General features: G+C 50.2%; 1 protein-coding gene across 2 annotated transcripts in view; it reads right to left on the bottom strand.

Annotated features, from left to right (window-relative positions):
- Abcg8 (ATP binding cassette subfamily G member 8) overlaps positions 1-13,862 on the bottom strand; it is an 18,093-nt gene that overhangs the window by 2,807 nt on the left and 1,424 nt on the right. The window contains exons 2-11 of one of the 2 annotated variants that reach the window (XM_021217972.2): positions 11,887-11,991; positions 10,075-10,231; positions 6,746-6,984; positions 6,207-6,339; positions 5,849-6,118; positions 3,094-3,256; positions 2,929-3,009; positions 2,088-2,287; positions 1,487-1,563; positions 709-976 (exon numbers count right to left, since the gene is read on the bottom strand). In XM_021217972.2, the coding sequence (XP_021073631.1) occupies positions 709-976; positions 1,487-1,563; positions 2,088-2,287; positions 2,929-3,009; positions 3,094-3,256; positions 5,849-6,118; positions 6,207-6,339; positions 6,746-6,984; positions 10,075-10,231; positions 11,887-11,991 (1,693 nt within the window). The remainder of the gene's footprint in view (positions 1-708; positions 977-1,486; positions 1,564-2,087; positions 2,288-2,928; positions 3,010-3,093; positions 3,257-5,848; positions 6,119-6,206; positions 6,340-6,745; positions 6,985-10,074; positions 10,232-11,886; positions 11,992-13,862) is intronic. The other variant, XM_029531559.1, reaches the window with a different exon arrangement.

Genomic DNA, 13,862 nt, shown 5'->3' with positions numbered 1-13,862 from the left:
GCACTCTGCTGGGAGAGGAGGACCCTGGCCCTGGGGAGCACTCTGCTAGGAGAGGAGGACCTGACCCTGGGGAGCACTCTGCTGGGAGAGGAGGATCTGACCCTGGGGAGCACTCTGCTGGGAGAGGAGGATCTGACCCTGGGGAAGCACTCTGCTGGGAGAGGAGGACCCTGGCCCTGGGGAGCACTCTGCTGGGAGAGGAGGACCTGACCCTGGGGAGTACTCTGCTGGGAGAGGAGAAAGCTGCAAACGTCAGAAGTCAGCAAAGGCTGGCTGAGGAGAGGGTATCAAAGCTGGAAAACGGTGTACACAGAAAACAGCCTCATGGGCTCCACAGTGAGAAGGTACTGGGGGCTTTACAAGAGCTGGGGGTTGGGGAGCATTGGGAACTAGGAGCTCTGAGAGGCTTTGAACAGGAGTGTGTCCCCCAGAAAGCTCGCTCTGCATAGGTAAACATTGTAAAGGCCACCGAGAGACCAGACGATTATGATGGCTCTGGGTTCAACGATGAGGGAGGGGTCAGGTTGAACCCGAGGCCTGGCTCACTGGCGAATGTGGTGGGGGAGTCAGGTGACCTCTGGGTGTGCGTCCTGTCCCATAGCCTGCTGTGCATCTGGCAAAGGCCTGGAGAGACCTAACTGGTGCAGACTTAAGCAGCCACAGAGGCCTACAGATGCTTGGCTAAGCAGAGAGGGGGCCAGGCCTCACCTATCCACAGGTTGTCCAAGTTTATCATGAAGCCGGCAGTAAGGTAGAAGGAGTTGTAGAGGGCGTTGCAGAAGAAGGAGGACATGTGGAAGGTAGGCAGCATGGCAGAGGCAGCCAGGGCCATAGTCCTGCAGCAGAAGACCACCAACCACACAAGCAGGAAGTGCAGAAGGAAGAGCTCAGGGATGGGCCGCAGGTTGGTCAGCCAGTAGATGGGCATCGCATAGATGATGACGTAGGCACAGTGCTCCGGCAATTCGCCTAGGATCTGCAAAGCACAGCTTCACTAGGCTGTGGAGCCAACACCAGCGTTTGCTGTCATCTGAAGGCGTAGTAACATCTAGGGTGTCAATGGTTCTTCTCGGAGAGGGGGTGGCAGGAAAGACCTCTGTCCCTGACCTCTCAACCAAGCTGCCATTGCAGGCAGACTCCAGAGCTGTGCTCCCTGAAGGCAGCTGGTATGTGCTCCGCTACCACCCAGCCTGAAGCCACCCTGCCCACCCAGACCTAGTGGCTGTGTGGCACATAACCTCCTGAGCCTTGTCCTGCAAACACTTGCCAGGCTGTTCAGGGACACAAGCACTCCCTGGTGGCACCTGCCTCTTCCTCTCTTAGCTCTGGCTGCCCACAAAAGTACCCTTTCTGCCGCACAGCCCTGGCCTCTCTGGGGACTAGCAAGTCTCTGAACCTCTTCTAGAGCCTGTAGGGCTGAGCGTTCCCGTAAAACTCTTTCCTGCGATGTGTGCAGTGCCCTCCAGCCCTCGCTCCCAGCCCTGACCTTGGCAAAGAAATAAGGACCAGCAGTGTACAGCCCGTCTTCCAGCTCATAGTACAGCATCGACCTCTCCGAGTGACCTAGAGATGGGGGAGGAGAAGGAAATGAATGTGTGACGGTCGTCTACGGTGTTACTGATGCTGCACTGCATCTCTTGTAAGGTCGTTGAAAGCAGGGATATGAAGCTGGGAGTCCTCCTTGGTGGCAGAGCACTCGCTCATCCTTCGCAAAGCTATGGGCTCAATCCCCGGTACTGGGGGAGAAAGTGCTCTATTTTCTGAATTTGTTCACATGCTGTGCAAACCACAGGCACAGGGACATCACTATACCACAGATACTGCAGCTAGTTGTTGACATGCACAAACCCTGCGTGGACGAGAAGCGCAAAGACCCCATGATCTGCATGGTGATATTCGTGTGCAAACTTTTCAAATGACCACTGCACTCATTATACTATCACGATGAAAAGGGTTCCATGCAGCCATTGTCTCAAAGTGCCAGGGGAAGCCCTGAGCTCTGAGGCACAGAATCCTCAGGGTGGCGCAGCACTGCGAGGCCATCCCACTGCCCCGCAGGTCTGGTGAGGAGGGCAGGTGACACTCACATTTGGAGACGACATCCAGGATGACATTGAAAGGAATGAGCGCTCCTATCATGAAGAGGAGGGCTGCCGTGTCCATGAAGGAGAGTTGCTTGGCCCCGTGGCCGTAGTAAAGGAAGCCGATGATGAGGGACATCAGGCAGGCTTCCGACCCATGAATGAGCAGTGTGGGCAGGTCCCGGAAGTCATTGGAAATCTGACGACTGAAAGAAAGCCTCCAAGTAAGGTGGCCATTCAAATAGACCAGGCTACATGAAGTGTGACCAAGCCCGAGTGCCCTGATCAGAGAGGAGGCAGGGGCATGAGGCTTAGGGTAAATAGCTGGTTCCAGGCCTCTGCATGTGTACACCCCCAGGAAGCCCAAGTGCGGCAGGTGCACAGAGCCTTCATTTCAGCATCTGCCATCACGGGTCTGAGTGTCTGATGTGACTATTTCCATGATCATCACCGCCGATGCAGTTTTACTCTTGTTTAGAGAATAAGAGCATCGGGGGGGGGGGGGGAAATGCTTGATGTTATGTGCAGCAGAGGCAGCTCGAATATCTGTCTTTGTACTATGACTCAGAAGTGAGCATGCGAGGGGGGGGGGGGGACACAGGGGAAAGCAGGAGGGCTCGGCTGGTCCTAGGGATACAGCTTTCAAACAATGTCACCGCTTGCTCCTTCACTTAGACTCCTCTCCAATGGGAATGCTTTGCTTTGATATCCAGAAGCATAGGAGGCAAGGACGAGAGAGAGAGAGAGAGAGAGAGAGAGAGAGAGAGAGAGAGAGGAAGAAGAGGAGGAGGAGGAGGAGAGGGAGGGGGAGGGGGGAGGAAGGATGGGAGGGAGGAGGGAGATTTACCGGATCAGGGTGGAAAACTGCTGTATCATCCCGGGCAGCTCAGCAGCAGCTCCACAATCAGTGTCCTGTGTGAGGGTCGGGCTGTTGGGAACAGCGTGTGAATTATGTGGTCAGGCTGGGGGCGGGGCAGCACCAGAGCATCCCATCAGTGTCTGGGCTTCATACCTGACTGTATGCGTGCTTGTGTTGAGCTCCTTTGCCTCAGCTTTCCACAGAAAGTCATCAAAGCCTTGCACTTTTTCTAGGAACAAGGCTGCAAGAGACTGCGCCTTCTCCGTGGTGGCTGCCTCCTGTTCTTTGCTGCGTCTGTCGATGCTGGTCAAGTCCACTGTAAGCAGAAGATACAAGGCCATAGGCAACCCGGTCCCACCCTCCGAGAAGGGACTGTGATGCAATGGTCAGAGCAGAAAAGCGGAGACCTGGTCCTTGGCTCTGGCTGATCTGACCACATATGCAGATGCCTTGGGAGGGCCACAGATCAGGAAGTGGGCAACAGCAGAGGCCCCGCCCCACCCATTCCACCCCACTCCTGTCCCCATCACCACAGAGACATTCCTAAAGTGGGCAGGTGCCTTCAGAGCCAGATATGTCATTACAGGTAGATGCTGGCTCTAATTTCATATATATATATATATATATATATATATATATATATATATATATATATATACACACACACACACACATATGCCTGTTATTGTGAATTAATAATAATTTGGTCTCCCAAATGGCCAGGGTGCTGGGGACCAGCCACATCCAGTGCTCACTGCCTGTGCTAAGCTTTGCCCCAGGAGAGGCTAGGGCAGCCCACCTAACTGGGGACCAGGTTACTGGGGGAATCTGAGAAGATGCCACACCCTGCATGTGCCAGTCCCATCCAGCAGCTGAGAATGGGCTCTGCCCTCCCTCCAATGCTCCCGCAGTGACAGAAAGTGCCAGGCCCAGCAGTCACAGCCAGGGCAGTGCTAACCCCTGGAGACTCCAGGACACTGCATGGCTGGGCTGTCCTCTCCATTGCTCTCCCTCACCTGTATGCATTTTCATGGCACAAGAGAAGAGGTTCTGAGGGAGGGAGGAAGGGAGGGAGGGAGGGAGGGAAGGGCTATGGACCATATAGGCTCCCTCTGTACAGGTTGTAGCTCAAATGTTACATTTGCTGGGTGCCCTGTGTCCCACGCGAGCAGCTCCTGCACCCCATATTAGTGACAGCCACCTGCCTTGGGTCTGGTAGACAAGGACCCTACCCCTACTCCCACCAAAGGAAGACAGAAAAAATGGTCTTTGTTTCTGCGATGGTTACTTGGTTTGGGGGCAGCCCTCCCAGGCTCATTCAAACTTCCCCTTGTAGCCAGGTTGGCAACTGTCCTCTGCCCCCTTATCTGAGGTCACTGGCCAGAGTGTGACACATGGAAGTCAGGATGTCAACCTGAGCATGAAAGCTGACTTGTATGGGAGTTCACTGAGGGCATGAGTTCAAAGGGCAGGGAAAGGAGCCAGGAGCCTTTCCTCCTGGAATAACCAAGGATGCTGGGGTGACAGTGTGGGTGGAATGGCCCAGAGTCAAGGCTGAGAGCCAGGATCACCAGTAGGAGCTCTGGGTCTGCTCCCACAGTTGCGCTAGAACACAGTAGGGCAGGGTGAGGTTCCTCAGCTCATCTCCAAAGATGGACCAGACCTTGGCTTGACAGGAGACACCATGGAGGTTGGCACTTGGCTATCCTAGGAAGTTGCCGGGGTTCCTGGTCTCCTAGAGGACCGGCTACTCCTGCTTCCCTAGGCTCTGGTACACTGGCCATTGGTTCAGCATCTGAGCTACTCCTCAGCACGCTTGATGCTGTGTTTTATATGCAGGCGTCCTGAAAAGGCCACTGTTCCCCACGAATGAAGTGGTTTATGGTGTTCTTCATGAAAGATTGGGTACCTGGGGCTCCCCCCCCAAAAGCTAAGGCAGTGAACTATGGAGCAGTCTACATTCAGGGACTCATTGGCCCGTTCCAGGCCCTCTGCCTATGCTACCTGCCTCTGTGGGGCACAAAGGCACAAAGGCACACACGCACACACACGCACACACATGCACGCACACGCACACACACGCACACATACGTGCACACACGCATGCGCACGTGTGCACACACACACGCACACACAGAGAGACAAACACATACGCACAGACACACACACGCACACACACACAGACACACACACATGCAAACACACACACACATATGCACACACACACGCTCACACGCACACACACACAGAGACACACATGCGCGCACACACACACAGAGACACACGCACACACACAGAGACACACACATACACAGAGACACACACACATATGCATACATGCACACACACAGAGACACACACAGACACACACAGACACACACACACACACACACACACACACACGCACATTCTTACAGAATGCAGATGTATCCAAGATCTCCTGGATTATGTGCCCGCTCACCCATCTGCAGTCTTCTACCCCTTCCTGTCCTGTACAGAGGGGCAATTTTGTTTTTGTTTTTGTTTTTCGAGACAGGGTTTCTCTGTGTAGCCCTGGCTGTCCTGGAACTCACTTTGCAGACCAGGCTGGCCTCGAACTCAGAAATCCTCCTGCCTCTGCCTCCAAGTGCTGGGATTAAAGGCGTGCGCCAGCGTGCCCGGCACAGAGGGCGATTTGTCAGAAGACTGCAGTACCAGTGCCTTGCATTTGACCCTGGCAAACTGACCAGTTTCCCATTTTGCATGCTACCAGTTGGTCCTAGCTCCCCCTCATCTGGGGCCTGCATAACAGTGTCTCCCTTAGATCTTTCCAGTAAGGATTTTGTGCTTGTATTGTTTTCTTTTGTTTGGAGAGGGTGTCAGCAAATGACTGTGCACCGGATTCCAGGTCCCTGCCTTTACCACTCACCATAGAAGTCAGCAGGGTTGCTATAGCGAGGACAAGGATGGCCAATTGATGTGAAGTACTGCACCATGTGCTGCGCCGCCCCCAGGTAGATAGGGGTGCCAGACGTCATCAGAAGGACCAAGTCAAATAGCCTGAAGATGTCAGAGCGAGGCTGGTGGAGGGAGATGAGCACCAGCCTGTTGCCCTTGGCCAGGCGGGACAAGGTTGTCACCAGGTTGTGGGCTGTGAAACTGTCGAGGCCAGAGGTGGGTTCATCCAGGATGAGGATTCCTGGTGATATCGCACAGGGAGCCCAATGACCTCGCTGCAGGACAGGTTGTAGGCTCAAGTCCTCGCCCCTCAGGTTCCCAGGCCTCACCTGGGTTCCACAGGAGCTGCACCCCAATGCTCACTCGTCGGCGCTCACCCCCGGATACCCCACGTACATACGTGTTGCCCACTCTGGTGTTGGCGCACTGCCGCAGCCGCAGCTCGGCGATCACGTCTTCCACCTGAGGACAGGAGGAGCGTTATGAGCATTCAGGGGCTACACAGACTTAACGCAAAGGAAGGCTTCTGCACTGTTTTCCAGGAGCATTGTTTGGCGACCCCCACTCTTCCTGCCCTCGTGCCCCCAGGTTCTGAGCAGATTCGCCCTGCAGAGCACACATTGTGGACTGGGAATCAGACCGGATAATTGGCTCCCCACTTACACGAAGCGCCAGAAAAACCTTATACAAATAAACACACACACACTTATCACCCACTTGACGCGGTCGGGGTGAGGGGGAAGGAGCCCCTGGGCTAAGCTAAGGGAGCCAATGGGCTTGTAGGACAGGTTGGTTTAACTACCCAGCTGACTGGTGGCAAACCAAGGAAGTCTCAGACACCGGGGACACAAACCAGCCAACTGGTTACCCGTTTGTCACGCTGGGCCTGGGAGAAGGTCCTGGGCAGGCGCATCTGGGCAATGAAAGCCAGGGTTTCTCTGACGGTCAGGTTGGGCAGCAGTTGGTCATGTTGGCGCACGTGCGCCACGCACTTCCTCACTAGCTGAGGTGTGCTGGGTTGCCCGTTTATCCAAATTTGTCCTGATTTCATCTTGCCACCGTGGTCTCTGCCTGTGATCACGTCGAGTAGTGAGGCTCTCCCGCAGCCTGCAAATCCAGAGATATCCCTGAGGGCGGAGTTTCTGCCGGGCTTGCCCCCAACTACATTCTCCTTCCCTGCCCACTCATGAATGCACCGGAACTGCTCTTCAGAAGCGACCGAACTCCAGGGAAACCAACACTAGTCTTAGATTTGGGTGGGACAGTCCAGCAGGTGCACGGTCAGGCTTTTTTCCTAAGACCATCTTGAGTGAGTGGGGAACACACTGATAAAGAGGTTTCAGATAAGAGACGCTGGAGTCTCGTCTGCTACAAGCCTGCTGCAGTCCCTCTCCCACCACTAACCAGTGGCTTTCTCCCAAGTTGGCGCTAATTTCACTACAAAGTGTAGTAGCTATTTCTTTGGCTGAAAACACTTGGCCAGCATCTCCTTCATCATTAGACTCGGAAGTGGCTTTGTGGGAATGACTAACTTGGAGCATTCATAGCTTGTCTTTGAAGAATTCAAAACTACAACGTAGCTATTTGCTGGTGACACTAGCCTTAAATCCCAGCGCTTAGGAGGCAGAGGTAGGGGGAACCTTTGAGTTGGAGGCCAGTGTGGTCTGCAGAGTGAGTTCCAGGATGGCAAGGGCTACACAAAGAAACTCTGTCTCAGAAAACAAACAAACAAAAACAAAAATCAACCAATCAACCAAAACAAAAACAAACAAAAACAAAGCAAAACCCCCAAACAAAACCAAACAAAAAAACTTACAACCTATTTTGAGAAAAATAACTGGCTTCCAAATATCTATACCTTTCTCTCATTTTTAAAATCAGTGTCTTTTTTTTTTCTTCTGCCTTGCAAACAAGCATTATCCCGTTATTCACTCCTGAACAACACATTCATGCCTATTGATGCAGAGAAGCGAGCATTGGATCTTGTTTCCAAAAGCATGCCTGTATCTAATTTTGTTGTTGTTTTGTGACAGGGTCTCACTACGCAGCCCTGGCTGCCCTGAAATTCACTGTATAGACCAGGCTGGCTCAAATGCAACTGAGATTGCCCTGCCGCTGTCTCCCAAGTGCTGGGATTAAAGGTGGGCGTCACCATACCTGACTCGCCTATAACCAGTTTAACTGTGGATATGAACCCGCTTCAAGCTTGGAGAACACCCTCCCATGTACCAAGCTGAAGCAGAGTCTGTTTGAGTCTCCCAGGCAAGGTGATGGTTTCCCTGCTGTGTAGGGTTTGTGGAATTAATAGCTTTTTTTTAGCTTTTGTAAACAAGGCAAATGCCTACAGACAGTCTGTGACAAATCCTCCTTGCCATACGTCACATGCTGCCTGCCATGTCCACAAACCCAAGGACCTTCATATACAATCCCCTTGTTTACTATCCACAGGCTATTGCCTGCTACGCGTGCCCCACTCAGGAGAGAGAGAGACAGAGACCTCAGCCTTACTCCTGTTTGGCCTCAGACACTGACTTTGCGAGTGCAGGAGACTGTGACAGCATCCACTGGTACCAGGAACCCCCAGTCAGAGGGCAGGAAGATCACATTTCCTAAACAAAACTGTGGCAAAAGCTAGAGGCAGACTTTCTGGCAAAGAGTGCCTGATGCATTTGGGCAAACCGCTCTCTGAAGAGCCACGGCGCTCGAGAGCCTTGTAACGTGACCACTGTCTCCTCACCGGGAATTTCATTAACTTTGAAGTCCTTTTGTATGGCCGATTCTACAGAACAAGCTAAATGCTTGGAGCTAATGTTTTAGAATAATTTTTAAAATTATTATAATGGCTACTATGCATATTCATATTCTCCCTGTGTGATAGTATTTAAAGTAATTAACATCACAGGATGTATAATGACTAAATCTTTCTAAGAAAGCTTCAACATTTTCAGTCAAGTAATCTTGAAGCCAAGCAAAGCTAACCCTGAACCCAGATGTTAGTCAGTGTAAATCCTGCTCTGACTCTTGGAACTTCACTTTCCTAATTAAATGTCAGGGTGCTGCTGGCCAGGGGGCCATATGGATACGTATTCAACAGTATTCAGCATCATGGCTTAGGGATGGCTCCTATGTCTCCGAGGTGCCCAAGAAAGAAAGATCCAATAAGACAAGCGATCAGGCATTGTAAGTCCAAATACCCTTGCCTGTTTAGATCAGCATTACAGGGTCAGGGCCAGGGACCGAATGAGTATGCATGTTGTCTCAGTAACAAAGTACGTTTACGTATTGTAGCTTATTTGATCTTTGGTTAGACAGTAAACAACTCTATCAGAAGAGTGTAAAAGTTTGGAACAGATGTTCAAAGTGTTGAGCAATTTTTCCTTCTGGGAATGATTAACTAAAAAGTGTAAAGTTCTCTAACCCCGCATAAAGGAATCCCAGGATTCAGAATCCGATGTAAGATCTGGCGCTAGTTAGATTCCTGCCTTTGGGAATCTCACTCAACTCTTTTGGAGTTAGTGTTCTTACCTGTCAAGTTTGTGTGTGTGTGCATGTTCTCACAAAGAACATTCTAGAAATATGGAGGACTAGATAGATGATTTAAAAATCTTCTCCCTAAAATGCTTCTGACAGGAAGGGTATGAGGTAGGAGCCAATATGGGAAACCAACGTGGTTCGCCAAGCCCCTCTCATCTGCAAGGTTCTGTAATTTCAGATTTGACCTGTGACAGTGACTGCCTGAGACACTTCAAGGATCTGCCTCTTTGCAGGCGGTTGAAGGTTATGCTAGGACTGTGGAGGGGGCAGTGGCAGCTTGGCCCTGCCGAGTCATTGTCTGACCATGACCTGACTCTAGCTGAGCAGGCACCTGTGGTTGGGGGAGTCTCTGAAAAGAACGTCACGTCCTCCAGCGGCTTGTGTATCGTCTTAGTTCAGTGTGAACTGTAGGCTGACCCTATAGCCAAAGCTGCAGGTGGACTAGACGCTCACTCAGGGACACAACAGAAGCAACATCTAGGAGTTGGAGGGTGAGGAAGGGGGCATTTGAACTCAGGACTTTCAGACTCAGAACCTGTGCTCTAAGCCATTTTACCATATTACTTTGTTAGTCCAGAGTTCTGTACACAAGATTCATGACTGAAGGCTGTTCTGAATCGTAGGGGAGAAAAGCCATTGTCCTCTGACAGCCTCTGTTGGTACCTGAGCTCCCTATGATGGCCAGCATCTGTCCACTTCTCACTTTGAAGCTCAGGTTCCGGATGCCCAGCTCACAGGAGTCTTGGCTGCTGTGAGACCTCCAAGGTATCTTGAACTGAGCCAGCTGCTCAAACCAAGGCACCTGAGAGGCAATGTCCACCTGTGGGGAGAGGTTAGCGAGTCCTTGGGAAGCTGAACCATTCAGAGGGCTTCAGCAGCATCTACTGTGTTTTGTATAACTCCTCTCACAGGAGACACCCGATACAGATGCATAGTAGATCTTGAGGCATCCCACACTACAGCCCTACCAAACATGGCAGCAACACCATCTTGTTCAAGTCTAGAGCTGTGGGGGTGGGTGACCAGAAAGCATGTGAAATATCAGAAAAACAGCAAGCGTTTACCAGCTGCAAGTCATTACAATAATCACGTTATATCATTATCCATCGACTGTTCATTGCAAACATATGGTGTGGGTACTATTGTCTATTTTACTGAGCAGTTCAAAGCAGTTAAGGAACTCTCTCAAGCTCATACAGTTTACAGTGCATGGCAGAGCGGAGAGAGGTTACAAAGTGACTCGTTCCTTTGTTTAGACTCACAAGCACAAGAAGGCTGGCTTGGGACTCTGAAGTTCGCCATCCCACTTGGGCATGTGGTCTACCCCTGGGGAAACGGGGCATTGGGAATCACTGAATTCTGACGAAGGCATTCTGGAGGCCCTTCATGGCCTTCACATTCTTCATGTTTTATGAGCAATAGGGCAACATATTTTATAAAAATAGACCATAAGTAGGTACATAGATAGATAGATGATAGATAGATGTTAGATAATAGATGATGGTTGGGTAGATAAATGTTAGCTAATAGATGATAGATGAATGGATAGATGTTAGATGATAGGTAGATAGATGGCAGATAGATGACGATAGATCTAAGTGGATAAAATCTCAATAAACTGCCATTAGCATGCTGTTAATTTCCTAGTTTTGATAATTACTATGTAGTTTACAAGATGTGGACTTTAAGGGAAGCCAGACAAAAACACTGTGTTTTGCTATATGTGTTTTCTACAGGTATGTACATGCACATTTGTGTGTAAATGCACCTTGCACATGTGTGTTGAGAGCCCAGCGGTAAATGGCACTTTCTACTTTACTTTTGAGGCCTGGTCTCTTGCTGAACCTGAAACTCACAGACTCGGCCAGGCTGAATGACATATGAAGGGTCCTCCTGACTCTAGGACCACAGACCTGTGACACCCAGACCAGATTGTCTTCTGTGGGTTTTGATAATCTGAGCTCAGGCACTTTACTGAGTGAGCCATCTCCTTAGCCCCTTTGATATCTGTCATCTAATACAGGTACATAATACGTTCATATATGTCTTACATTGTATAGCTATAGCTTACATTGTATAGCTAAATATGTATATACAAATACATATTTATTTTATGTAATATATATATATATATATATATATANTAAATATGTATATACAAATACATATTTATTTTATGTAATATATATATATATATATATATATATATATATAGAGAGAGAGAGAGAGAGAGAGAGAGATTTCAAATTTTAAAGTTATGAGTACCAGAGACATTCCCCACAGGCCTTCAGAGTGAACATTGGCTATCAGCATCCTCATGCAGGGTTCTACCCTTTTCCAAACCTCCAGCTGCAGGACAGACTGAACTTCACCTTTGGGGTTAGAGAACCTACAGAGTGGGCTCACCCTTCCTTCCCCTGAACATTCTGTTAGCTGCTCATCCTTCTTCCCTGAACCCAGGCTGGGTGCCCCTACCTGGTAGGTGAGATCTCTGACCTCCAGAGTGTTGGACCGACCACTGTAGGTGAAGTACAGACTGTTGTCACTTTCAGAGGAGAACAAGCTGTCCTGGAGGCCCTGCTGGGAGACATGTAGTCAATATGTGAAGGTCACATGCAGAGAGCGCCTTCCCCGTTTTTCATTTCTTTGTGTTGGGAACCATCAGATTCTTCTCTTTGGGTCTTTTGTTTTGAAAGTAAAATTTTTATTTTATTTTGTGTGTATGACTGTTTGCCGGCATGCATGTATGTGCACCACACACATACCTAGCACCCTCAGAGGTCAAAAGAGGTCACTGGGTCCTCTGGACCTGGAGTTATGGGTGATTGTGAACCATCTGTGTGTGGTGGGAATGGGGTCCAGGTATTCTCAGGTGTTCTTAATATTTGGGCATCGCTCCAGCTCCATTCTCTGCTCTTTATTAAAAAATAATAATAGCAATGGTATAAACTATGGTCGCCCCACTGTGCTTCAGAACACTAGAATTTATGTCTCCTATCTCATTTTGATGCCCAGGATCTGACTACCCCATCCCCTCCCCTATAATACAATTTCTCTCTCTGAAGTAGAAATACATTGGAGATACCTTGGGGTTATGTGTGTGTGTGTGTGTGTGTGTGTGTGTGCGTGCGAGAGTGTGTGTGTGTGGGGGGAATCAAATCCATGGCATCAAATATACTAGGCCAATCATGATACTGACAGAACCATAGCACCACATCCCGGGTCCCTGGGGTTTCTTGGTTTCAAATCAATCATCTTAGTTACTTGCATGGGCTAGGAATTCGTTCCTAGATACTTGCACTGACACAAAGTTTCTTCCATTGGTTCCAGGGTGGAGGGGTTACTGAGGGAGGAGAGCTCTGGTTACTGCGCTATTGTGAAGACCTGGGGTTTAGACAGACGGAGAGGACAGAGTGGAAGACAGGGATGCAGTTGATTAGGTCGCCACTCTGCCTCACTCAAGCCCACTGACCCTGCCCACACGGAGAGTCTGGGTTTCCAGGAGCCTCACAGACAACTCAGCTTCTGAAAGGAAAAGAAAATGTCCTGTCCGGCTTGTGGGTGACTTCTGTTCCGTTTTAAAACATTTCCCTTGGCTCCCAGGAAGGGTTTGTTAGACTCTTCCTGAGGTTTTGACAAATTCTCTCTATTTTTCAAATCCTTAACTATCTATTCGGCTGACACGCTAATCAGCACGACTGTCAGAACATCATTTGAATCTGTGACAGGTGACACCCTAAAAAAAGTGAAAGCGGGTTTATTTGTAGGTAACTAGCACGGCTCCTGCTGGGCTACAGTGTAATGTCTCCTTGTATTAATTTCTGGTTAAATTCCTGAGTCAGAAGCGCAGACACGTGGGAAAATCCAGAGGGCACACAAAGGGAGAAATGTGCAGAAAACGGTGGTGGCTGGCGGGGACATAAATGGTAAGTCTTCGGCCCAAGGCACGTGCCTGGCCCTCTGTTGACCCCTGCAGACATGATCTCATCTGCCTCTGCTAAGAGTCCAGGCTTTCCTATCCCTGTTCCTGTCCGCAGTGTGAGGAGGCTGTGGACCATAGGTCCTGGCGCCCTGGTACTCAGTGCCGAATTCCCTGTGGGATGGCCCTGATGTCTTTCCTGCCTCCTCCCAGGCCAGCACTGAGTATGGGCAGTGCCGGTCTCTCCAGAAGACCTGACTAGAATATGAGCAGAAAGACGGTGTGGCTGCTGTGTGAGTTCTTTGTAGAGTGAGATGCTGGATGGGCAGAGAAGGAGATGGATGGCCACGGCAAGGAGCAGAAACCAGCCAGCTCCTCAAGAAATGTTCAGTTTTCTAAATTTGCATACAGAGCGGAGAGACTGGAAACCATTGGGCAGTTTTCAGCTTGACTGACAGCTTTTAAGAACGGAGGAGGCGGGGCTGGTGAGATGGCTCAGTGGGTAAGAGCACCCGACTGCTCTTCCAAAGGT

Source organism: Mus pahari, chromosome 18 (assembly GCF_900095145.1).
Source record: "Mus pahari chromosome 18, PAHARI_EIJ_v1.1, whole genome shotgun sequence".
In the NCBI taxonomy this organism is placed as follows: Eukaryota; Metazoa; Chordata; class Mammalia; order Rodentia; family Muridae; genus Mus; species Mus pahari.
The sequence above is the reverse complement of the archived record's forward strand: the minus strand, read 5'-3'. Positions and strand labels throughout refer to the sequence as shown.